We start from the raw sequence: 26,811 nt of genomic DNA on the forward strand, positions 1-26,811 counted from the left end.
TGGCCGGGGCGGGGCGGCGCGGGCGGCGCAGTCACATGACGGTGCGCGGCGCTGCGGGGCGTTGCTGGTGGGGGCGGCTTGTGGCGGCGCGACCATGGTGAGGGGCCGCGGGGCGGCCGGGCCGCTGCAGGGCGGGCGGGGCCGGCGGGCGCTGCGGGGTGCGGCCCGGGGGAGCCGGCACCGGCCTCCTGTGTGTGGGTTGGAGGGGTCCGGCCCGCGCCCGCCGGTGGCCCAGCGGCAGGCCCGGCCGGGTGTGTGTGTGTTGAGGGGGGGGGGGGAGTGTCGTGCTCGCTGCCGCTCGGGAGCGCCGTCAGCGGCCGCGCTCGGCTGGCGGGGGGTGCGGGCCTGGCGGGGTAAGGGGGGCCCGGGAGCCGCGGTCCGGAGGCCGCCGCCTGTCCCGGGTGGGGCTGAGGTGAGGGCTGGGCCCGCTGTGCCCCTGGTAACGGTTCGCCCTGTGGTGAGGGCGGCCCGCGGCTGCCCCGCTCAGTGCAGGTCGCTGGGCTGAAGCGAGTGTGCGGGGGGGGGGGGGGGGCAGGCGTTTTTGTTAGGGAAGGGCTGCCGCACTTGCGGTCAGAATTCCGTGTGTTTTAGCCTGCTGCTCCTGTCATCAGACCCGAGCTCCTGTGGCTCCCGGCGCTGTGCCTGTGTCCTGTCCCGCAGTTGGGGGGTGGGTTGTTCCCCACCCTCCAGGGCGGCTGTTTCGGGCTCACCCGGTCACCCGCCTTTCTCTTCCTGCAGGCGGGAGGGTGGGGGGGCTGTGCGTTGGTGGGGCCTGGCTTGGTTAGGGATGTTTTGGAACAAACGTTGGTGTTTTATTAAGAGAGGCAAACCTGAGATTTCAGCATGGAAATAGCTCTTATTTGATAAAAACAAGGGAGAGTCAAGTTTCCAAGTAAAACTGAAAAGTCTGTTTAGTCTGTTTTCTGTGGTATTTAACATTCAATAGAATTTTAAGCGGCGCTTGCTATAACCATCACGGTGTGTTGATTAGCCTGAGTGTGGAGTATAAACAGTACTAACAGGATCTAGACAGTGAGGCAAAAAATAACGTGTTATAACGCAGGGATTGCACGGTTCCTCTGTCTTGAGACAGACTTTCTTTTTAAAGCGATGTTTATGTTGGTGTAAGTTTAATACTATATTCTGTAGAGGTCTGTGTGGGAGCAAAACCTGTAATATTACTTGAAAGATGAATGGAAAAATACTTAATTGGGTGATGAGAAATGCTAAATCTACTATATAGATAGCAGTCTTTGCCCCCCACGTACTTTGTGGTAGTCATTAATTCAAGAATGACACAACTTTCCTCTGCCTGTCACTTCCATGGGAACTGGCCTGAGACCTGTCTGTCTCATGTCCTCTTTCTAAGAGTAGCCGATATCAGGTGATTCAGGAAAAACAAACTTACAGGTGTTTATAGATGTTAAACATACGAACATCTCCTCTACCCAGTTAAGCTCTACTGCCATTTCTTATGCTAAGCTTGGCTTAAACTTTGAAGCTGGATGTTTAAGTACCGTTAATAGGACTGACTTTATAGAATCATAGAATGGTTAGAGTTGGAAGGGACCTTAAAGATCATCGAGTTCCAACCCCCCTGCCATGGGCAGGGACACCTCCCACCAGACCAGGCTGCTCAAAGCCCCATCCAGCCTGGCCTTGAACACTTCCAGGGATGGGGCATCCACAACTTCCCTGGGCAACCTGTTCCAGTGCTTCACCACCCTCACAGTAAAGAATTTCTTCCTAATATCTAATCTAAATCTCCCCTCTTCCTGTTTAAAACCATTACCCCTTGTCCTGTCACTACTGTTCTTGATGGTTCCCTGAATAAGAAGTCCAGCCCCTTGATTCTTGTTAATATTTTGTGGCTTCCTGTGCCAGTACCAGTTTAAATGTGGAAAATGTTTTCTTTTCTTTGGTTCATCTTCAAGCTCCTATACTGTGAGATATAATAGAATTTCTGGAGTTGCCTTCAGTGTTGCAGAATAATACTTCCTATATGGTATTCAGTGCTTCTGCATTTTTGTTAATCCCAAGCAGCTCAATGACTTTAACAGCAACCCATTGTGTGCACTCAGGCTTTATCTGTAGTTGTTGTCCTGGTCAGCTTCTGTAGCTAACCCATCTTCTGTCTTGGGTAGCCTTCATTTTAAATGTGTCAGTTGTGACTGCCTGGCAGGTAGTCCTAATAACATCCAACTAGGAGGAGGCAGAAAAACCTCCTTGGGTAAATCTCGTTCGTTGTGGTTCCAAACACAAGTATGTGAGCAAACAGAAGGAAAAGTCACGTGCAGGATAGTCTGTAAGCACATCAGTTATCTAAAGAAAAGTCCTTAATCATTTGGAGATTAGATGAAAATGCACTTCGGAATGGAACAGAAGCGAAACCTTCTACTTTGTAGTATTTGTGCTCTGCATCCAGCTTAAGATACCTGTATCACCAGAATACATGTGGTTTGTAGGCTCCACAAGCTTGCCTTGAACTCTGTATTTCAATGCTATGTAATTCTTGCTCTTGAGCAATTTAGCAGATTTTTGAGTGGGATGAGCATCTTATCTAGTCAGCGCGCTTACCCAAAATAATAACCATCTCCGGAGTGCAGCTAAGTCTTAAGTATGAAACTAAGTATGAATCTTACGAAGTCTTCTCATGGAGATGAGTGTTAGGAAATAAGTAAATCATACACAATATGTGTAATGTTTACTTTATATGTTCAAGAACAGTTGCTATTATGAGGATAGGCAAGTTGCTATTATGAGGATAGTCCAGAATAGTGTGTGCTGCTGTGATAATTCTTTTCTAATTGTTACCTGCAGGATAACTTGTAATACCCACTCTGGTCAGCCAGGCAGCAGACTTCTTCCAAGCTAGTTCGAGGTTTAATGCAAATTCTTATTTTCCAAGGCAACTTACAGTTCACTAGCCTGTATTAAAAAAACCCAAACAAAAAACCAACAACAAAACACAACAAACAAACAAACAAACCACAAAACAAACACAGAATCAAAGCCTGAAACAAACAAAGAAAAAAACCCACACCAAAAGCCAGCTCTGCTGTGTGTTGGGACTTCCATAACTTGCACGCGGTAACTTATGATAGTCCTTTTTTTCAAAGGCAGAAAAAGCCTCTGGTCTCTTGTACAGAAACTGATAGTGTATCTGAAAGAAGCAGTTCTGTCCCTTCTTCACTGCTTACTTGCTTCCTTGTGGCTTCGGAGAAAAGAAGGTTAGGGAACAAGTAAGCAGAAAACTGTGTTCGCATCAGCTCTCCTTTTTTCTTCAACATCTGCAGCGTATCTAATGGCGGTAGGGATGAGGATTTCTTGAGCCCAAATGGCTGTGTAATTGCTTACCTTGTGTTCATGCAGGATTTTATACCTTATTGTACATGCTCTTGACAAGGCAGGACGTTCTGTGCCTTGGTTACAGAGTACTGCTGCTTTTCTCCAGTGTCAAAGATCTTCCACTTCAGAAGCTTTCATTCAAGATTCTTGTTTATAGATTGACAGAGGACTCCACGGTGCAGTTGCATTTTTGATAAAACGCCACTTGAAAATACCATCTTGTATTATTAGGTACCTAATTTGAAGTGGAAGATACAGAACATAGACAGCTTTATTCTGCATTGTACCTGACAGAAGAACTGGTTTCTGGTTTGGTGTGTGCTCTGCAAACTGTCATTGGTAGGCTTTTGCTCTATGTTCTCTTTACTTCAGTTGCTTTTTGCTACAACTTCCTCAAATGTCAGGCATATGTGTGAGGATGCGTGTATTTTGATGTGATTTTTTTTTTTTTTTTTGTGTCACTCGATAATAAGCAAGTTACGTGTGGAAATGCTGTGTGGTTCTGAAGCTGAAAGTAGCTTGCTTTCTGAAGTAGAAAGAAAAGGGTAAGGGGATAAATATTCAGAATTTGAAAATGGAAAAGTAAGAAAGAGCGGGAAGTTGTTCTGTGCTGGTTCAGTTGTGTGCTTGTGACAATCAGTGGTAGGTTATCTCATTGCCTGTGCGACTGAAATGCTGAGGTTGGCTTTTCTTTAGACATGAAGTGCAGTACCCTTGTAGTAAAGACATCTTTATTTAGACCAATCGCCTTCTCGGTCTTCAAATCAGAACAGATGAATGGAATTTTACTCTTAATCTTCAGGAGATACAGAAGAAAAAAGTCAATCTATTGTGCTAGCATGGAAATGCTGCTGTCGATGAATTCAGTCACATACTTACGACAATCCCAGAGTTGAGTATGGTGTGGGACCTTGCTGCTCAAATTTAGAGCAGAAATGGAAATACTGTCCATGTCTCCTGTTGACGCAGACAGAATTTGATGTAGAGCAGACTCTTTTTCATTATAAATGGGAAAGCTAGGTCCGGCAGATCCAGTATGATCTGAAGTGTAGTTTCAAACTCATAGTAGCCATTATGCTTTAACTGGTGGCTTTTACCCCAAAAGTAAGTAAACTGATGCATGTGCGGTCTGCCAACCACGTCTTAGGGCTGTAGCAAATATTATGTGTTTCAATAAATGCTTTAACTTGATGTTGCTGTCAAAAGGCCTTCTTTTTACAGCCTTGCTTGCAAGGTTTTATGTGGTTGTAGGGTGAATGGTAAACTATTAATCAGCTGGGCTAGTCTTCTAGCTTATTAATTGCTTTGCAGCCTAAACAGCTCTTCCAGCACTATGTGGCCCCGTGAACAACTGGGGATGGAAAAGCAGGACTGGTAGCTGTGTAAGCTTAATGCCCATTAGGAGAAATGGGGCTTAGGAAGTTGTGGTTAGCATTAACGTTACTCCACTGTGCTTTAATATAGAGGTGTCTGATGTGGATAGAGCATATGGTGTTCAGCTCAGTAGTGATATATCTACTTTAAAGCGCTACTGTGGGTTCAGGGGACTGCAGGGTGTGACAAATGTGCTGGCATAGGCATAATTCAGCAAGTCTGTTACATGATGTTTTGATATTGATTGTTGCACGCTAGTCCCAGCGCTGTCACTTTCTGCTCCTTGAAAGTCTGATCTGTCATGGAATAAATAAAGCTTAGCTGTTACAGCAAAGGTTCTGTTGGCAGAATGTACTTGTTTCACAGTTGGAGGTTTTCTATTGAATTTCCTGGGAAATAGGGGCATCTAGCCATGGATACCACTTTCACCTTATGCTTAAATTGCTTTTTGAAGACCTGCACTTTATGTGATTAATTATGGAGAGAGCTTTGTTAGAGGTGCAGTTACTCTAATTAGAAGAGGTAGATTTTTTTTTTTTCTGTTGACAAAATAGACTTGTTAATTAGTTATTGTGAATGATCTGAATATTACTGAGGCACGTTGAGTCATAGAAGTGATGGTTGGAAGGAACTTTATTTCATGTAACCTCCTACTTGAAGCAGGATTGTCACCCTTCTTTTTGTGTAGCTGGGTGATTGAAAGCCTTCAAGGGTAGAGATTCACTGCCTATTTGGGCATGATCAAGGCAAGAAGAATATTGCATGGCACTGTCTGTTTTCTGTATGTGGAAAATGATAGTGGGGAGATACTGTCTGTGACTCTTATTAGGGAGATAACAATTGCAGAACAAGAATCCAATTAAATATGGGAGAAAACAGTAGTTAAAGAGGAGACTAGGAACCTTCTGAACACAGTGGATGAGGAGAACAAGTAAGAACAGAATCATATAATTGTCTAGGTTGGAAGGGACCTTTCAGGTCATAGAGTCCAACCATCAACCTAACACTGGCAGAAGCCATCACTAAACTAATAGTTGAGAAATTACTGAAGCTGCAGTCTTGGAGAACCGTGCTGTGCGAATTACTCTGTACGTGGTATTTGTCAAGACTAGAGAAGATGTGATTGGGACACCTCAGTACTTTCATCTCTGTCATTATTTCAGAGAGACCGTCTGAAAACAAAGAGCAAGATTAGGGGAGGCTGTGAAGCTTTAATGAGATGTTGAAGAATGGGCTTAAACAATAGTTGGATGGTGGTGTTTCCTTGTAAGGTGTTAGGAAAGAAGGCTGGTTGCAGGTGGGGAGAGTATTAGGGACCTAAGTAGATTCGGACATCTTCGAGGATAACATAAAGACAGTCATAGAAAATAATCTTATCGGTCTGGTAGACAGCAGGGAGCAGCTGCAGTAGGAGAAGGTCTATTACAGCTGCATTGGGGGGAAGCCTAAGCTGTAAGCAATGAATTTAATCAATATTATAAGAAAATTCAGTATGATCCTTGGAAAAAGGATCATGAAGGCCTGGACTTTTCCTCTTTGAGGAGAGGTAAGAGTGTCACTGGGACAAACAGGGGACATGAAGAGTTGTTGCTTCTCTTCAGTTTTATATTGCTTTTTGCAAGTCACTTCTACCTTCCGGAAAGCACTAACTGTACTTTATCCTTTGCTTATCTTAAACTTGCCTTTAATAGAGTTGTGTGGCTCAGCAGTTAATTGAGAACTTGTGAGTACAGGAAAGCATCTGTACAGTTGCAGTGTGTGTGCTCTGGGCATTGCTTTGAAGTGGAGGGAAGTAACAATGCTTCCTCTCAGCATAGTGATGCCTGGCGTTCTCTTGAAGCTTTTTCTTGCTGGATACCTGCACTAGGTTCTTGACCCCTACTTGTTAGAAGGGAAAAGTTGACCCTGTTCTGTCCCCTGTGGCTTTGTGCTCCAAGAAGCAATGGTACTCACAGGCTACCCACAGCCTATCTCCTCCCTGCCCTCAGGTTTTTGCAGAGTACTGGAAACTTTCTCCCTTAAATATCATGTATCTGACAGCTCTTGAGTGGTCACGCTGCAGTGTCACTTGCACCTTGTTCTAAACCAGTTTGAATCAAGTCATAAACAGCTTCATAAAAATAATTGCATTCTGTTGTTTTCTTCCAGCCAACAACACAGCAATCTCCTCAGGATGAGCAGGAAAAACTCCTGGACGAAGCTATTCAGGCTGTGAAGGTGCAGTCTTTCCAGATGAAGAGATGCTTGGTGAGAATGTGACTTCTAAAATGCAATGAAGCTTCTTGTCTGCTAGGACTAAAACAGTAAATCAATACTTGTCTCTAGTGATGCGAGGAAAGTTAACCCTTTATGTATCTTTCTGGCAGAGGCTTTGCAAATAAATGAGAGTGGCTACTCAACGAGAGTGAGCATTGAGTATTCGTTGAATATGTCTTCCTGATTTTGCTCTAGTATTTGACAAGATAAATTATAAAGGTGTAGCTTTATAATTTATGTGCTTGCATTTAAGTAAAGCTAAACTGAGAATGAGCCTGCCATTTGATATCAGAAGGTAATTGCCTAAAATCATTTTATATGGAACGATATGATAAGAAACTCTTCTTGTTTATGTTGAACACGCTGTTGGGTTTTTTCCATGTAGTCTTTTCTTGGCATGAACCACAGATCGTGAGGCTATGTTGTGGTTTCGTCTTCAAACCGGGACAGGCTGCTAATGAATTACCTGCTGCACAGGATAAATTTTGTAGTGATTAATTGTAGACTAATGCATGAATTCTTCTGTGACTGGAAAACACCATTGGCTAGGGTTGTGCAGAGGTCTTTATCTTGAAATTAGGATGGGCAACGTAGTACAAGCTACATACTAAATAATCAATAATAATAAATCAATAACATTGATTTAATCACAGTTATTGCTTGCCTCATGTTTACTTAATCTTTGTGTGCTTTTTAAAGCTAAAAGCGCAGCTTTCTAAAATACTGCAATTGCCTAGTATTATTTCTTACAGATTGTTCTCCCTTTCTTCCTTTAAAGGACAAAAACAAGCTCATGGATGCTCTGAAACATGCTTCCAACATGCTTGGTGAGCTGCGGACTTCTATGTTATCTCCAAAGAGCTATTATGAGCTCTGTATCCTTTGAAGAGGAAACGAATGCTTGAAATGCTGAATTTGGAATGAAATATTCATCTGCGCTTTTTTGTACAATGGCATCTCCTCGCTCTCAGATATTTACTAGCACTTTTCCCTTCAGTATTTAGTTATCCGGATTGTTGTGGGTGAATATACAGTTAAGAACGCAGTGTGTATTTATCCAAATTGTGATTATTGTTTCAGAAGTTCTAGCTACTTAGGCATGACTGTATTTGGTACAGCACCTTTCCTCCTTGGTGTGAATGAGCAAATTACTATGTTAATCTGTTGTCGACATTCTGGCTTGAAATCCTTAACTAAGAGAAAAAGATATGGCAATTTCTGATGAACTACACTACTTGGAAGTCTACCTGACAGATGAATTTGCCAAAGGAAGGAAGGTGGCAGACCTTTATGAGCTAGTACAGTATGCTGGAAATATCATTCCAAGACTGTAAGTGTGTATATGTTAATGTTTGGTTTTGGTTGGGTTTTCTTTTTTTTGGGGGGATATAGTAGACAGACTCAGGGTTCAGATAATGATTGACTCTGCATTCTTGCTTGACAGCAAGAATTCAGTTTGTGGTGGTGAATAGTATTTCTGCGTATCTTGAGAGTGGATTGCTATGAGACTTCTGAGATTTAGGCCAAGAGTGCAGCTGCAGAAGATCAGTTCCTCCTGCCAATGTGTTGGGTACCACATTCTGATCAGTGAGATTGACTTTCACAATCACTAACTTTTTCCATTACCTGTTAATGGACTTGTGCCTGAGGATCTAGGTTTAGATCCACACACACAGTAGGTGCTTCATAAGCATATGGCTCTTTGAAGAGTAAGAAGTGTAAGAAGGAAGCTGAAAATTTATCTATCTTAGCTCTTAAAAGTTTTGTGTTTCTGAATATGCTTTTTTGCTATGTGTTAGCATGCTAGACATGATAGTGGAAGGCTTATCTTAAAATATGTGACTGTTGAGCTGGAGTGGGTCTAGATATTCAGACCTAGGACTCAGATTTTGCTTGGTACTGCAGTTCTTAATTCCTGACCTTATGTTCATGCCAGGAAGAGGCTTTGGAAACACCAGGTGCATCCTTATGCACTTTCTGGGGTTTGGCTAATGACTACCACAATGTCTTTACCCCTCTGCATAGCTGAGTTGTTTTTCTGCTTGATGGAGACTCTAATTCTCCTTGATGGACACTTTTGGTGCTTTCTGTGCACATCCGTGCATGAAGCAGAGAAGCGTGCAGAGAGGGTTGTGGCTTCGAAGGTGAAGGTTCTGAGCATTATATGTTTGTTCCCTTAAGCTGGAGTCCAATTCTACTGGAGCATAAGTCATAGGATGGTTAGAGTTGGAAGGGACCTTAAAGATCATCGAGTTCCAACCCCCCTGCCATGGGCAGGGACACCTCCCACCAGACCAGGTTGCTCAAAGCCCCATCCAGCCTGTCCTTGAACACTTCCAGGGATGGGGCATCCACAACTTCCCTGGGCAACCTGTTCCAGTGCTTCACCACCCTCACAGTAAAGAATTTCTTCCTAATATCTAATCTAAATCTCCCCTCTTCCTGTTTAAAACCATTACCCCTTGTCCTGTCACTACATCTCCTGACAAAGAGTCCCTCTCCGGCTCTCCTGTAGGCTCCCTTCAGATATTGGAAGGCTGCTATGAGGTCTCCCCGGAGCCTTCTCTTCTCTGGGCTGAACAACCCCAGCTCTCTCAGCCTGTCCTCATAGGAGAGGTGCTCCAGCCCTTTGCATCTTGCGCGTTCCTTCTATCTGTTGCTTAATGTAGAGATGCTGAAGGAATGAGTACAGGCCTGGGGATTTCTGAAGAGCGTAACACCTGTCCTGCTAGCCCACAGTATGAAAGAGGCTTTTAACTGCTTCACCATAATAGATTACTTACCTATACGTACCGGAGCTGTTTTCCAGCTTAGTGGGGTGCTGGAAGTATAGACAAGCACTGAGAGCATTTGGAACTCTGTGCACGCTGAGTATTTACATGTTCAATGTATAAAGCGTTGTAATGAGGTCAAGTGGCTGTTCAGACTCGCTGTGCTCTGTAGCAGAGGAGAGTAGAGAGTTGAAAGCTGACTCCAAAATTATGAAATCCTGAAAGTTGAAATCCGAAATTATGAGGGCTAGAAGATACTTTATTGCTTTCTGTGCTTTGGTAATACTGCTAGGGTGGAAGAAAGGAGTTGTTGCCTTTAAGTGTGATATTGTTATTTTACAATTTATCGTTTGATTCTGTGCCTTTTGCAGGTATCTCCTGATAACAGTAGGTGTTGTCTATGTCAAGTCATTTCCACAGTCCAGGAAAGATATTTTGAAAGACCTGGTGGAGATGTGCCGTGGAGTACAGCATCCTCTTAGAGGCCTCTTTCTTAGGAACTATCTCCTGCAGTGTACCAGGAATATCTTACCAGATGAAGGCGAGCAAGCAGAGTAAGAAAGATGGGCTATAACTTTAAAAAAAATACTGTTTTTAACAGAACATATTGGAATTTTCTGTATGGCTTTCTTCAGGTTTGAGAGAAATAGATATGTTGGAACTCTATAAATTTGACAGGTGTTTGTCCATTAAGAATTCCCTTTCAGAACTAAGGTTTCTCATGAGCGAGGATGTGAACCTTTCATACGAACCCAGATATCCCACCACATGCTTCCCCACCCTCTTGCCGCCTTAAAAATTGGATGTTCGCAGTGGATGGAAGGATGAGTACCTCTGACAAACTTTTCCTGTTCCTAATCTGTTCTCAATTGCAGTGAAGAAACAACTGGAGACATCAGTGATTCGATGGATTTTGTGCTGCTGAACTTTGCTGAGATGAACAAACTTTGGGTGCGAATGCAACACCAGGGCCATAGTCGGGACAGAGAGAAAAGGGAGCGAGAGAGGCAGGAGCTGAGAATCCTAGTAGGAACAAACCTGGTTCGCCTCAGTCAGTTGGAAGGTGTTAATGTGGAGCGATACAAGCAGGTGGGATGTCTCTCCAACCTTTCTGACTACTACTTCCAAATGAAACCAGTTTGGTTGAGGTGCAGCTTGAAGCGTTACACTATTCTGAAAGTTCAGTAATCCTGGTGGTTCTAGAGCTCTTCACCTGAGGAGAAGTTCTGAATGCTAATGAACCTGAGTAATGTGTTGTGCGACTAAGGGCATAACTCATGCAATTTTCCTATAAGCTTGTCTGTAATGTTGACAAGTCTTAAAACTTTCCTTCCCGATTCCCATTTTAATTATAGAATAATGAGTTTGTTTAAGGGATGTGTACACATTCAGCATTCTGTGATAGACTTCATGAGTTAAATGAAGCTATGCTTCTCAAAGCATTCAAGAGAACTGTTATTGCATGAAATTATAGTCAAGCAATTATATTATTTAGAAGTCTGTCCCTTGTAAGTTCTACTATAAAGCTGCTGAAAACGATTTTGAGCAGTACTGCTGAAACCCTGAGTAGTGGTATGTGCCAGCAAAGCTAGTAGCACTGACTTAATATATCAAAGCTTACAGATTGTATAATGTACAAAAGGGACAGATGTCTGAGAGAGTAGATTTTTCTCTGAAGGATGGAACTGCTGAAAACTGGAACTTCTTATCAGAAAGCCTTTATGTAAAGAATAAGCTGAGAAATGTTAGAAATACTGCTGTGCTTGGATTAAATGCATATGTATGAATATAAACTTAAAGTAATTGTAAAAATCACTGCAAGACTTTTTTTTTTTTTTTCCTATTCCAGATTGTTCTGCCTGGAATATTGGAGCAAGTTGTAAACTGTAGAGATGCTTTAGCTCAGGAGTACCTCATGGAGTGCATCATACAGGTGAGCTTGCTTAAATTCAGTTGCAGTGATGGGGCACAGGGACATTTACTCCTATTCTTTAGTCAGATTCATACTACTTTCACCTCTTCCTCACGAACTGGAAAACTTCATCACTGCGACTCCTACGTAGCGGCTTGTCACACATTATTTTTTCCCAGATGGGCAGAGTGGAGATGAATACATATTATGCTCCTTCTGTTGCAGAAGCTTGTAAGCATCTGAGCAGCATTGCCTGCAGCATGAATTGTAATAGATAGCTGGGCCCTCAAGTTACCCCTTTGTCTAATATCTTTTGCTTCATGCTTTTACCCAGCCAAGGTCAGCTTGGGGGACTATGTGGCTATCTGCTTTAGAATGACTCTGTTGCATTGTACTGCTGTGTAACGATGGGCGAATTCAGTTTATAACTTGATGACTGTTGATCTGAAACTTCAGGTTTTCCCAGATGAATTTCACCTCCAAACCCTGAACCCATTTCTCAGAGCCTGTGCTGAGCTGCACCAAAATGTGAATGTGAAAAATATAATTATTGCTTTAATTGACAGGTGAGTGACCAAGGGGGTGGAAATTGGCTCAAAATTAAGTTTGTGTTGTGCACAAGCAGATGATAATTACTCTAGCATTTGAAAGCTTTCAAATTTTGATATGGTTTAACTTCTCTATTTCTGTGTCTTTCTAGCAGCTGTAATTAAGGCTGTGAAGAGTATTATTTCTATAGCTTCCGCTCTCTGGACTCTGCTTTTACAGCTTCCAATGAAACCCGCTTTAAGGACTGATTAAAACTTGTAAATGGATTAAGCCAGGAAACAACCCATTCAGCACTGACTGATTTCATGTTTCTGAACTAAAGTGGCAGCAGTTCAGACAGCCATATGCTTTGACAACTGTATTGATCATAGGTACTTCTTGAAAACTTGGAAGATCCTAGAGGCTAATCATGTGTCAAGGATACATTTGGATTAGGGTAAAGGATTGCTTTACCTTGCAATTTTGATCAAAGAACATAAGATATATCTCTTCAGAAAAGAGCTAGTAAGAAATGGAACTACCACCTTAGTTCTTAGTTTACTGTTAGCTTTCTGCCTGTTCTCCTAAAAGCATGTTTTTCCTGTGGAGGTACTGGTTAAAGCTCCTTGCACTGAATTCAAATATGGAGGAGAAATTGGAACTGAAGTTTTGATTTGTATCTTGAAAAGAACAGGGATTATGAGTGAGTATGTGTAGTTTCTTAGTGTAGAGAGGAAGTGCACTTACATAGCTTTTGAAGCCTCAAAAAAAGCCTTGTCCTTGTGTTTATACTCAAGCATATGTGTATCTGGTCCATGTACCAATTTATGGACTTCAGTTACCGTAGGGATCTTGAGTCCCACTGGCATTCAGCGGTGATTGAGTAGGGTTTTCCAGCTCTATTTATTCATCTTGTCTAATGCCTGGAGATGGAGCATGTGTATTACGCATGACTGGTATAACTTAGGATCTCGAACTTTTTACTTAACAAATCTGCAGTTTGTTTTCTCCAGGTTACATCAGATCTATTTGTTCAGGACTTTAGTCTTATTGGAGTATTTTCCAGTGTTGCAGGGGAGCAGCTCTGCCTTCATCCAGAGATGTTCACAGGAATGCATGGATTTCCTGTAACTTCCTGCTTTGGCTGAGATTTTTCATAATTTTGTTAGCTTTAAAAAAACAACAAAACAACAAAAAAAAACCCAAAAACCAACAACAACAACAAAACCAAACCAACAAAAGACCACCCCAAAAGGAACTCACATTAAAAAAACCAAAACCCCAAGAAGCATTGCCTATAATGATCTAATTTCTGAGACTGTCTATCTTGAGACTATTTCAGAGGTCACAGGATCTTTTGCTAGGTTCTTACATTAGCGTATAGCAATGTAATTCTTGCAAGAAGGCTTTCCTTCGTGTTACTTTTGTTGTCATGTCTGCTTAGAGGACTTAAACAGCTTTGGTATTACTTCTACAGTAAGTTTTCTATTCTTACTGTAACAAACAACAGTAAGCAACTGACTAGCAGTGAACGTGCTGCCTTCATAAACTTATTGCTACTGCATTTTGTTGGGCCACTAATAGTGTCTTCCTGAGCCTTCTCATTTGGCTATAGGTGGCGGTGTGATGATTGTCTGCTTTGTAGTATGGCCACTTGTGCTTTTGACTGTAATGTTACTGCAAATGTTGGAGAATGAGGGGTTTGGTTCTCGGGATCCCTGAATTTAGGGAAGATGTTGCTCTTGTGTTTGGATTGGAGTTGTTAGGAGCAATTGCTGTGCATTTCAGTATGGTGTAGTTAAAATGTGAATCTGCCCCATACGGGTAATGCCTGTTGCATTTTTCATCTTCATTTCAGCTGGCCTGGGGTAATTGAAACTGAACGCCAGCAACTGCTGAGGAAACTTGTGAAGCTTTAGTCCCTATTCCTATGGGGCTTTCCTGTAAAAGGAAGGTTTCTGCAAATAGCCTTGCTGCTTTGGGATCTTTCTTGACTTACTAAACCATTTGTAGCTTTTAATTATGCTGCCATCTGTCTGCAACATGATCATACTTTGTAGCATGCTGGCCCTGCCCTCTGAGCTGTTGCCAAGAAAAGCTGCCTTGTCGCTTTGAGAAAAGGCAGTGATTGTCCCTGGCTTTAGAAAGTGTGTTTGTTACCACCCTAATGAAACATAAGAGTAGTTCAGTGGCTGTTTTTCCTGGCAGTGAAGTTTTTTGGCACCTCAGCATTTTCTTACCTGCCTCTGTTTCAGACCCAAAGTTCCTTCAGAATCAAAGTTTAGAAATCGTGTAAGAAATAACTTAAAAAAATTTAATTGGGTGCCTTTTCCTGAATATTTTTGTAGGTCTTTCTCTAATTCACAATAGAATAATCCTTTAACAAATTAGAAAGCAAAGATAGTAATGCTGAGCTTTTTAAGCTGCAGCTTCGTTAAAGTGCTGACCTTCCTGTAGCGATGCTTTTTGTCTTGTATCTGATTTCTGCAGAAATGGTGGTTGGCATGACTTTCTCCTGTTACAGATAGAGATAGCTCTACAACATCTGGATAGCAATCTCTTGCTTTGTTTTTTTTTTCTCCCAAAAACCCTGTTATTTTCCATTTCAAATTTGCTTTGTATTTTGCTCTTTGCAAACAGGGCAAGTCCCAAACTTGTTGGTCTGTCTTAGTTTGGAGACAAAGTGTAGTAAAGACAGTATTTTTCTTGTGTTTTTGTCTGGAGACTGTTTTGCAGAGAATGCTACTGAATGTCTAACTTGAATGATATCACTGAATAGATACAAGATATTTGCTCTTCCATCAGCCCACTCTATACCTTTTTCTCTGCTGGAAAGATCACAACATTTGCCGCTGGGTGAAGAATATGGATTATGAAACGTCCTTCTTGTTCTTTCTTCATCTTGCCATCTCTATCAGCACTCTTTTGCAGGACAGATATTTACCAGGCTTAGTTGCTTTTAAGGGTTCTGTTTTCCATTGATTTCTTTTTTTGCTTGTGATAGAGCTTGTGAATGCACTTAAAGGACTTGGTTTTTCTGCCAGTATCTCTTTCTGGCCTGTATCTGAGGAGTGGAAAGACTATGCTGACCATACTGCTTTCCTTTTATTTGTTATCAGGTTAGCTTTGTTTGCACATCGTGAAGATGGACCTGGTATCCCAGCAGATATCAAACTGTTTGACATCTTTTCACAGCAGGTTGCTACTGTTATACAGGTATGCTGGGTATTCCTGCATGGAGTTTTTTGGGGTTTTTTTGCAAAGTTATGTGCTTTTTTTATCAACTCAGTGCTGTCTTAAATTTCAGTCTCGCCAGGACATGCCCTCAGAGGATGTGGTATCTTTGCAAGTTTCTCTCATTAACTTGGCTATGAAATGCTACCCGGACCGCGTTGACTATGTTGATAAGGTGTTGGAGACAACTGTGGAAATATTCAATAAACTTAATCTGGAACAGTAAGTAAATGTCTCTTGGATTTTCTCTGGAATGGCAATTAACACTCTGAAATCTTGACTTCTGCATTTCACCACATTTGGCAAGATAGCAGAGACGCGTGCTTTGGATGTGTAAGATTACTGCTTTTGGGCCAAGCTATAGAGGATCATGATAAACTACTGACTAACCAGGACTTGCTCACCCGTCCGTAAATCCTACTGCATAGCTGTACAGCTACACAATGTGCCGAGCTGTGTGTAGTCATTACCTATTCATTCCTTACAGCACTCTAGAGTTCTTCTCTTGCTGAGTTTGCAGCCACAGTCTCTGCTTCTGCTACCAGCAACTCAAAATGTGCTGTTTCCACTCTACATCCTAAAGAGCAAGATATGGCTTGTTTTGATCTATCCCCCTAGCAGCAAGGTCCTTAGATGTTGTGATTACATCAGGATTGGTATTGAGGCAAACTTTAAATCTGTCTGTGTGTGTGAACTATTGATTAATTGTGTCTTTGCATATATTTTCTTTTAGTATTGCAACAAGCAGTGCTGTTTCAAAGGAGCTGACTAGACTTTTGAAAATCCCCGTTGATACTTACAACAATATCCTGACAGTTCTGAAACTAAAACACTTCCACCCACTCTTTGAATACTTTGATTACGAGTCCAGGAAGAGTATGAGTTGTTACGTGCTTAGCAATGTATTGGATTATAACACAGAAATCGTGTCCCAAGAGCAGGTATGACATGAGTTAAGTGGAAATTCTCGGTATCTAAACTACTGTTTGAAGACTTTATGTACTAAGTGACTTCGTGCAGGAAGTCTATTTTTCCTACCTGCATGTCCCTAGCTCCCCATCTTATTAGCACAGGCTTTATCCCATTTAATAATTCTCACCCATGTTCTTAAGTATCTTGTCTTTGCACGTTTTACCTAACCTTATCTTAGAGACTGCTTCTGTTAGGTTTGAGCAAGACCCTGAATCCCCTTAAAACTCGGCCCATTACCTAGAGAAGGCTGGATAATACTTTTGGAATCTGAATTTCCTCTGTACTGCTATGCTGTCCCACTCCTGCTAAGAGGCACCCTTCGGGGAGTAAGGCAAATATGTCCTAAAGCATCACCAACTAATAGACTTCCCTCGTGCTTTGTCAGCACAACAAACAGCTGTAAAGATGTTGACGGCAACCGGAAACTTATGCTCACAGACTACTCTGGTTTAAACAGAGCTTATGTTGCCTTTAACAGGTTGATGCTATCATGAATTTGGTATCCACGCTGATCCAGGATCAACCAGATCAGCCTGCTGAAGATCCTGACCCTGAGGACTTTGCTGATGAGCAGAGCCTTGTGGGAAGATTTATTCATCTTTTGCGTTCAGATGACCCTGACCAACAGTATCTGGTATGGAGATTGGTGCTTCTGAATGTTTGTGCTCTCTGAATTGCCAGTTCTTGCGTTATTTACTGTACAAGGGTTCAGTGTAGCTGGGGCAGCACTGCTCTGGCACTATAAACTCAGTACAAAACATTATGTATGACGTCTGTAGTTGAGAGCTCAGGACTGAGCTGAGAAGATACAGTTAGTGTGCCTGAAATACGGTTGGCTGCCTCTGTTTTGAACTCTCTTAAGTTGCAGCAATGTCATACCATATAAACAGAATAGGCCACCATAATCCCGTAGAAGCTATGCACAACAATAGTGACATTCACTTAGCTTGAGTTTAAAATCTTGTATAAAAATTTCTTGCTTGAGATATAGAGCTTTGCAGCTTCTCTAATGGGGAGAAGCATAACTTCAAGGCCTGTACGAAGACAGTTGTTTTTCAGGACCTGCTCTTCATTGACTGTGTTATTTCTGAATATTGCTGGAGGAAGGCAAGAAGGTCAGCCAGGTCCTCGTTTATTTCAAGAACTTACGGTTTAATTGCAGCTAGCAAGTACCATATTCATATAAGAAAATTAAAGATAACTACTTTTTTGTTAATAGAGAACGAAGCTTCCCTCAAAGGGATGCTTGCACTAAGGGAATTGATGTATTTTCACCCCCCAAAGACTTTGCATAGCTAGAGATAAAGCTGTTTTTGCAAAGCTTCTGAGCATGAGGCGGTCCTCTTTCTCATCTAGCAATGCTTAGCTTTCATCAGAGCGACCACCTCTAAATGCCATCATAGGACTTGTAAAATTACCTTTTGGATAGAATTCTGTGAGCTATTTAATACCTTTTGGTAAAAATGCTTGATAGCTTCTTGATGAGCATCAAGAATCCTTGCATCAGATGTTCTTAAATTACAGGAACAGTAGGCAAAAAATCTGATGCTGGGATTTTGACAGCTCTTTGATAGTCTCTCATTTTTAATTATGCTTTCTGTATGGAAGAGATCTGAAATGCAAATTCAAACACCTCAGTGCATTACAGTGTATGTTGATACAGTGTATAATGGGTGATGACAGATTTCTACTTATTCATATTATTTACACAAATTCTATGTGTAATCTAAAAGTGTATGAAGAGTTAGACACTGAGCTTCACTTCTAGTGCTTGTTTCAAAGCGGTAATGGGACTTAAACAAAAACCACTTTTTAACTCTGATCTCTAGTAGTAATTTTCTGCAACTTGGTTTCGGAAATTTTAATGTGAAATATGGCATGTCTGGGTTTTGTCCCCTTTGAAAGAGAGTCAGGTTATTATGAACAACAAATTTAGTGTTTAGCTTGCTTGGAACAAATTAATTTCTTTTCTGATACTTGGAGTTCTTGCTATTCCCGAGATTTTTGGTTATGAGAATACGTGACTAACTATATCAATAAATAGAAATAATCCCAAAATAAGGGGAAGGGGAGAAGCTAACAGTACAAGCAAGTAGAGCTCCTTACTCCGTTTCTGCAGATTTAGAACAAGGGTGATAGGTATGTGCAGATTTTAATAAAAAAAATCTGAGAAAATAAAAAAGAAAAAACTGTTATTAATAGGCATAATGAAAAATCTAAAGCCTGGAAAAAAATGGCAAAAGCTGCAGATGTGAGTACCAGAACGTGGCCCTATAGTCTTTCTCTGAGTATGACAAGCCTTAGTGACTTAAGTGTTTAGTTTCATGAAACTTTGCTCTTTCTTTTACTTTCTTACAGACTACTGTAAGAAAGAATAGCGATTTTTGTAGCTTTCATTGAGATGAGGACAGAATGTATCCGATGTCATTATTAAACGCAAGTGCAGGCAACTTCCATCTCGCTGCACAATGCAAACTGTATCTGCAGTTCACATAGTACAGCAAATGTTGCCTAACACTTATTAAGCAGCTGTAGGAAAAGCTTAGACAGATACCACACTAAAAAAGCTACAGATACTGCACAAATTTAATTCAAGTAAAGCAACTTGTATGTAGTCCCCCCCAAAATACTGTGTTTTATCTATCGCTAACACCATGTCTGTCTTTCTGGTGCTCTTGTTCCACAGAGTACAGATTAAGTTATAGATGGAAATAACATACCTCTTAAGAATTGTTAAGCTTAACAGTGCTTCTGTTTTAGATCCTGAACACTGCTCGGAAACACTTTGGTGCAGGTGGGAACCAGCGTATTCGTTTTACACTGCCACCACTGGTTTTTGCTGCATACCAGCTTGCTTTTCGCTACAAAGAGAACTCCAAAGTGGTAAGTTGACCTCTAAGTAACTCTTGTACACTTGCTTCTCTTCGGCTTTCTAAAAAATGCGTTTTTTTCTGGCTACAGTATGCTACAGTATGCTTGATACAGAATGCTAGGCTTTTTTTGTCCAAGGCAGATTTTTACTTGGGGTGTGAATGCTTTCTATTTTAAGGAGGATTTTTATCAATTCGTATTAAATTACCTCAGCACTTGAGGAATAGTGAAGTAGAAATTGGCTAGTTGTGTTTATTCATGAAGGTGACGGATTATGTGTATTTTACATGGAGACTGGAGGACTATGACACTGCAAACGATGGCATGAAACTCACTTAAATCTGAATATTGAAATTCATCAACTTCATCTGTAGCTATGCTATTTTAAAGTTTCTAAAAGCAAGTGCTTCCTTGCAGGTTAACTTACACATAGCTGCAAAAGTGCACACTAAAACACTAATCCATTTTGGCCCTTTAATGCTTCCTGGTTGAGAGAGTTAGCTTTAACATGTATTTTCCCATATTGTGGGGAAATAAGTTAAAATGCTGTTTGTTAAAACACTCTTCAAAGCGAATGTTTTAAAACTCTCTTCCACTTCTGACTGATGCTCCAGGGAATGGCTGAATAGAATTTTTCTTCACTTAACTAATTAGGCTTTTGCTCGTTTATGTTCTAAGCATAGCTGTGGTAACTGCAACTCAGTGTAGACTTCTGGGGAAGGTTTCTACGAACTGGTAGGAAAAATGGCTGTGACATTTCTGTAAATGGAAGAAATACTTTGTGAAGACCCACGGAGGTCAACACAATACTGCTAGGGCACTCGCTACTACTCAGTAAATAAGTGGCTGGAGTGGTAGGCAGAAGAAAACAGACTTACCAGAGCACTTAACAGGTCTTACTACAATTCAGAGTGTCTTTTCCTTATAGCAATGGTCTTGTTCAAGCTTTAACTAGTTCCTCTTCTCTAGGATGACAAATGGGAAAAGAAGTGCCAGAAGATCTTCTCGTTTGCTCATCAGACCATCAGTGCTCTGATCAAAGCTGAACTGGCGGAGCTGCCTCTCCGGCTCTTCCTACAAGGAGCACTGGCTGCAGGAGAGATTGGCTTTGAGAATCATGAAACTGTGGCCTATGAATTCATGTCCCAGGTGAGTGTTCAATTATAGTCACTGCTCTGTGCTACCTTAAATCTGGCTTGGGTAGGTTTCTTGAACATTGAACCATCCAGTGTGATTAAAACATCTGAAACGATTGACAGCTAATGCTACTAGGTAGAAACTCCTCATCTTCATTCTTGCTTCCCAGGCTGCTGTGGAATTAAGCTGCATTGCTACTGATTTGAATACTCAGTCTGACAACATGTGGTATGTTGCAACGCTGCCTCCTACTTGTCTAGTTGGCTCACTTGAGGAGTGTAGCTTTCTCAACATAAAATGCTCTTTCACTGCTTCTAAGACTGTCTCCCAGCTCCTGTTCCGTAGCTGGCATTGCCCTGACCACAAGCACTTGAAGTATTTAAAATTTGCAGTGTTCACAACTGCCGTGCTGGGCTTTGCTAATTAAAATCCTTGTATTGAAACCTATTATGAACTACTCTGAAAATCCACTTAAACCTGTAACTTGGTCTCAAGCCTTACTTGTTGCAAAAACCTTCTCATCCTCCCAATCAGATAAATAACCAATGTATTTGTTATCTACATTGCAAGCTTTGTCCTAATCTTTCCTCTAATAATGCCACTAATGCATGTTCTTAAACTGAGGCGCTGATAACCTCAGGCTTTCCTCACTGTATTGGTTGTCACTGTAGCACAAGTCTGAAGATGACACCAGCATGACAATTATGTACCTTCTGTTAGAGAGATGGTTCAAGATTTTTAGTCTTACGTCTTCTCTCAAGGCTCTTCATCCACGTAGCAGCAATGCAAGCACTTTTCTTACCTTCTCTGTGGTCACTGACCTACTGCTTAACTTCTGCGTGTACTGTTTTGTACATCTCAAAGAACAAATCCTCTTCGTGGACTAGTTCTGCTACTGAAGTTCCTTATTTGAAAAGATGCTTGAAATGAGGAAAAACTCAGTCTTCAGATATTATGTAGGGTCACATTTGTTTACTATGACCACTTAAGGAAGAAGTATTTCTTGCAAGACTTATTTCGAGTCTGTGGATTTAAGTTGATTTTGACACTCTCAGTGAAGGATCTTTTTTCCTGCCTGAAGTTGTCAACAAATGTAAATCATAGAATCGTTTGGGTTGGAAAGGACCTTTAAAGATCAGCTAGTCCAAACCCTGCTGCAACAAGCCAGGATATCTTCAACTAGATCAGGTTCCTCAGAGCCCTGTCCAACCTGACCTTGAATGTTTCCAGGGATGGGGCATCTACCACCTCTCTGGGCAACCTGGGCCAGTGTTTCACCACCCTTGTGTAAAAAAAAAAAAAAAAAAAAAAAAAAAAAAGAGTCTTCCTTATATCTAGTCTTAATCTACCCTCATTTAGTTTAGAGCCATTACCCCTTGTCCTATTGTAACAAGCCCTGCTGAAAAGTTTGTCTCCTCCTTTTCTGTAGGCACCCCTTTAAGTACTGAAAGACTGCAGTAAGGTCTCCCTGGAGCTGCCTTTTCTCCAGGATGAACAACCCCAACTCTCCCAGCCTGTCCTCACAGGGGAGGTGCTCCAGCCCTCTGATCATTTTTGTGGCCCTCCTTTGGACCCCCTCCAACAGGTCCATGGCTGCCTTATGTAGGAGGCCCCAGAGCTGGATGCAGTACTCCAGGTGAGGTCTCACCAAAGTGGAGTAGAGGGGCAGAATCACCTCCCTTGACCTGCTGGCCATGCTTCTTTTGATGCGGCCAGGATATGGATGGCCTCAGCTGTGAGCGCACATTGTCAGCCCAAGTCCAGCTTTTCATCCACCAGTACCCCCAACTGGACACTTTCCTGCCAGGAAAGTGCAGGTGTGATTTGTTGGGTTTTTTTCTGATGTGTTCTAAAGCAGTGATTAAAAGTCTTGCCTTCTCTCTTGACTAGGCCTTCTCTCTATATGAAGATGAAATCAGTGATTCAAAAGCACAGCTGGCTGCAATCACCTTGATAATTGGGACATTTGAGAGGATGAAGTGCTTCAGTGAGGAGAACCATGAGCCTTTGAGGACTCAGTGTGCTCTGGCAGCCTCTAAGCTCCTTAAGAAGCCAGACCAATGCCGGGCTGTGAGCACTTGTGCCCATCTGTTCTGGTCTGGCCGAAATACTGACAAGAATGGAGAGGAGGTAAGAGTAAAGCAGCAGCAGCAGCATAACGCATTCTGCCTCAGTAACATAGTTCTGCCTTTCTTCTGGAGGCACTTCTAAAGTGGATATATCACTTAATGATGTAGATTTGGTTGGAATGTATTCTAATATATGAAGCTTCTAAATCTCACTGCAGTGTCATCTGCATAAATAAAGTGGAGAAATCTCAAGTTTAAGGGTGGTAGTGCCACACAAGCTTGAGTGTCAAATAGCTTAAGACTGGCTCTCAAAGAACAGTTGGCACTTTACATGTGTTTATTATAGTAGCTGTGTTTGCATCTGAACTGCTAAATTTCAAATTCAAGATACAAGTTGTTGAAGTGAAAGGTAAAATTTCTGTGTTCTTCAGGGCTTGTCACATAAATTGTTGTAATTATGAAGAGCTATGTTTGAAAACTGTTTCTCAAAGTATGCCTTAGTGTACATATTGAGTTCATTAATCTCATAATTAAAGGCTTTCAACAATTGTTCACGTTATTGCCTGATTTAACAGGAAACTTATAAAACTGGTAGCAGTCAGGAAAGGTAAGTTTTCAATGGCAGCTTATTCTGCACAGTTTGTGTGGTTCTGTGTTTCTGTGGTAGACCCCCAGGTAATGCTGTACATGTGCTAAGGAAAGAGATACTAGAGCTCCCTAAGGTTCTTTTATTTCTTATAACTTTTTTTTTTCCTTCTAGCTTCATGGAGGAAAAAGAGTGATGGAATGCCTAAAGAAGGCTTTGAAGATAGCAAATCAGTGCATGGACCCTTCTCTGCAAGTCCAACTTTTCATAGAAATTCTGAATAGATATATCTATTTTTATGAAAAGGAAAATGAGGCGGTGAGTGGAAATGTGTTCTCTCTATTGCATCATTTTTTTAAAGAGCATTTCTTTAAGCTCTTCACTCACTTATGCACTAAATCATGTCTCTTCAACTTGCTCTGTAGCATCTCAGGAGAGGCACAAGTTCTGGTGGTAACAACAGAGTAGTCAATTCTTGATATGCTAGTAAAGTTGCAGATAAAACTTAAATATTGTGAGACTTGGATACCTGAAATATTTACTAGATCAAAACTGACTAGGACTTAGATGAGAAAGTAGTAAGATCCTAACGTTAGAGGTACCTAACTTAATATGTACATAAGGGAAAGAAAAATCTTACAGCTGGTCAAGGTCACTGAGTGCACCACAAATGGTTGGTAGAAGCTTTAATTTCAAGAAATAGATATGGCATCTCATGGACTAGCTTAAATTCTGCATCTAACATCTGACATAGCAGTTACCTCATACATTTTCCATCAGTAGATAACTAGTAAATTTAACCAGTTTGAAAAAGCTGCTTGGTCAAGAAGAGATCCACATCCCATCTGATGTCATCGTTTGATTGAGAGCAGATATTAAAGAATACCCTGTAGTTCTGAGAGAATGTCTGAAGAGATTTTAGGGATTTGCTGACTTGCCAGCAACTGAACTGGCATCCCACTATAGTAGTGCTCTAGTATAAAAGATGCTGTATCTAATGGAGATGACAGTAAAACTTTGAATTTCAAGCATTTGGCAGATCTAAGAACATTCTCTGGACACAGTGGTGGTCTGCAGTGTGTGTTGTGCTGTGGTGTTCTGCATAGTGCTGGGCTTGGCAGAACAGGCAGCTCTACTTTCCTAGGTAATGACTTGGTTATTAAGAAAAACTTCAAATCTGATATTGCCATCCTGACTGACTTCTAGAAGAAACAGATTATGTTAAGAGTACATGGACAATCTGATTATGTGCTTTATTTGTTTAAAGCTTTTAAAATTTGTGTTGAATGAACTGGAGAGAAATGCTGTGGTAAAAGTTACAATGCTATCAGGTTAATGATTTCCGTTCTTCACATTTACTGGGATGAAGGGGAACTTCCACAAAACTCTGAAATCAAAATAATCCTACGAGGAGCAAGAGAAGGCAGTCTCCAACAATTTGTCTGTGTACAGCCTTACCAGGATTTCTAAGTAGTCTGTTAAAACTGATTGTGCACTTATACGGAGGGCTTGTTGATGATTTCTATTTTGTTTCTCCTGTAGGTGACAATTCAGGTTTTGAATCAGCTTATACAGAAGATAAGAGAAGATCTCCCAAACCTTGAGTCTACTGAAGAAACAGAACAAATTAACAAACACTTTCACAACACACTGGAACACTTGCGTCTGAGGAGGGAATCACCAGAATCTGAGGGGCCAATTTATGAAGGTCTTGTTCTTTAGGAAGATACACACTGTACTACTTTCTTTCCACTTACATACCGTATGTTTGTTTTTTTTAAAGATAGATTCATAGGTTGTGCCTTTCAGAAATGTCAAGTTAACATTCATGTGTTCAGTCTGGCACTTCAAACACTTGTGTTGAATACTCTTAACAAATTTGAAAGGTTGGACCAGCAACTACAGGTTTCATCAGTTAGCATGGCTGAAACTTTCTTTGGAATCCATGTGACATGGTAGGGCTCTTCCGGTTCTGTTTTCTGTTCTGTCTGTTCACTGTTGCTTCTGTAGCACTAGAGTTCTAAACTGGCGGTGAGTGTCACCTGAAACTGTGTCTGATCTTTACAGAGCATCAGATTTTTGGGATTATTGTATGTCAGATTCTGCTTGTGCTTTTCTTTTAATGCCAGTTAAGACTAAGTGTAATATTTTTCCCTAAAAAACTAGAATATATTAATGCATGTTTCGAGAGTTTTAAAGTACCATGTTCAAAAACAGAAGTTATATTTTGCATATTAAGGCTCTGTGACATTCAGTGAGGGCCAGTACTGTGCACAGGGCATATTTATCAAGATAATTTTGTTCCAAATAGTATAAAAATAGAGAAATTGCAATCTATATAGATATGTATAACCTTCATTACTGTAAATTTAGGGGAAAATGCGTTACACAAGTTTATTCAGTATCATGATTTTGCACCAGTGAAACAATAAAGTTGCTATTAACACCTGTTGTTTCATGTGTCTTCAGAGCCCACTTTTGAACCCAGTGCTAATGATGAACCTTTCTGTTAAAAGCAAAAGAACTTCTGTTTTGTAGGGACAGAAAAAGCAAGGCAGAGTTAACCTGGACAAGCTGGGAGGCTGCTAACATTTCTAATGTAGAAGTTTATCATTCAAAACCAGTATTTTTCCAAATGTTGCTGAGACAATGTGCGTTCACATTTTGGAATGCTTTTATGACATGAGTGCAGCCTAGAATCCTACTGGATTCTAGGTCTGTGCTAAAGAGATGAGTGGCAAGTAAATGACAAAGCTGTAGGAAACTGAGCAGTAGAGCAATTGTCAATGGCAACTCCTGTGAAGACTGCTCTAGTCTGTAGGTTAATGCCAGTTGCTAAAAGCTTTGAAATGTCTGTTTTACCTTAACTGAATGTGATGTTCTAAAGCTAACTGATTGAACTTCCTTAGTCCTTGAGGTGACCACTGTTGTGAAAATTGTCCTGGCTTGATTGGATAGTGAATGAGACCTTCGTGGGAGTGTTTAATAATTTACTGCTACCTGTTTTCTGAATAAGGCAAATATGATCTTAGGAAATGTAATTATGGAGTAGGTAACAATTAAATCATTGATCTACCGATGTAGATGTCTGGCTTGGGGGGGAGGAATGGGGAGAGAACCTAACGGCTTTACTTGTCTAGTAGTATAATTAATGCTATTCAAAACTCTTAGTGTTGCTCTGTATGTTTTGATGCTCTTCCTCTTAAGACAACTGATAAACTGATTGTTTTGTTATAAAATATCCATAGCAGAACATGATGATCATGTTCATGTAGATACATTCATACAGCAGAGAGATGCCCCTCCAGTTTACAGTACTTGCTAACCATGTTTGTTTAATCCTTAAGGTCAGTCCTTGTAACTTAGGAATTGTCTTTGAATAATAGTTTTGCGGTTTCAACTGCAGTTACCCAAATGTTGAGGCTAGTGCTTTTTTTCCATGTACAGCTTCTAAGGCTACAAAGTTATGACTCTTCCACAGTTCTTAATTACTTTTATTCAGATTTTACAAAGTAAATAATTTCAAAATACTGTCTGTAAACTTTAAGATCAACCGTACTAACATGCATCTTGGCTGTGGCAGTTGGACAACTACAGCTGTTCAATAGCTATTACTCCTGCCAGGAGTGTTAAGGTATGTAGAAAATGCTTATAAGACAGTGGAAACAAATTTTATCACTAGTGATGTTCAAATTGATACCTCTTGTGGGACAAATCTAGTCAAAACTCAGTATCTAGTTGTGTGAGCTTCTC

General features: G+C 41.0%; 1 protein-coding gene across 1 annotated transcript; it reads left to right on the top strand.

Moving 5' to 3' along the window:
- Positions 1 to 16: 16 nt before the first annotated feature.
- On the top strand, positions 17 to 25,508 carry VPS35 (VPS35 retromer complex component). Its single transcript, XM_074157896.1, has 17 exons — positions 17 to 97; positions 6,871 to 6,969; positions 7,757 to 7,853; positions 8,185 to 8,308; positions 10,121 to 10,303; positions 10,625 to 10,838; positions 11,599 to 11,682; positions 12,118 to 12,227; positions 15,309 to 15,405; positions 15,497 to 15,645; positions 16,157 to 16,364; positions 16,874 to 17,029; positions 19,156 to 19,278; positions 20,236 to 20,415; positions 22,294 to 22,533; positions 23,233 to 23,376; positions 24,601 to 25,508. Exons 1-17 carry the CDS (start codon positions 95 to 97, stop codon positions 24,778 to 24,780), a joined length of 2,391 nt encoding a protein of 796 aa, XP_074013997.1. The 5' UTR covers positions 17 to 94; the 3' UTR covers positions 24,781 to 25,508.
- The last annotated feature ends 1,303 nt before the right edge of the window (positions 25,509 to 26,811 follow it).

Source organism: Numenius arquata, chromosome 13, assembly GCF_964106895.1.
Source record: "Numenius arquata chromosome 13, bNumArq3.hap1.1, whole genome shotgun sequence".
NCBI lineage: Eukaryota > Metazoa > Chordata > Aves > Charadriiformes > Scolopacidae > Numenius > Numenius arquata.

Coding starts and splice junctions, on each gene's coding strand:
- VPS35 (XM_074157896.1), top strand. Junction 6,970..7,756: donor TCCAGATGAAGAGATGCTTG/GTGAGAATGTGA, acceptor CTTCCTTTAAAG/GACAAAAACAAGCTCATGGA. Junction 10,839..11,598: donor ATGTGGAGCGATACAAGCAG/GTGGGATGTCTC, acceptor TTCCTATTCCAG/ATTGTTCTGCCTGGAATATT.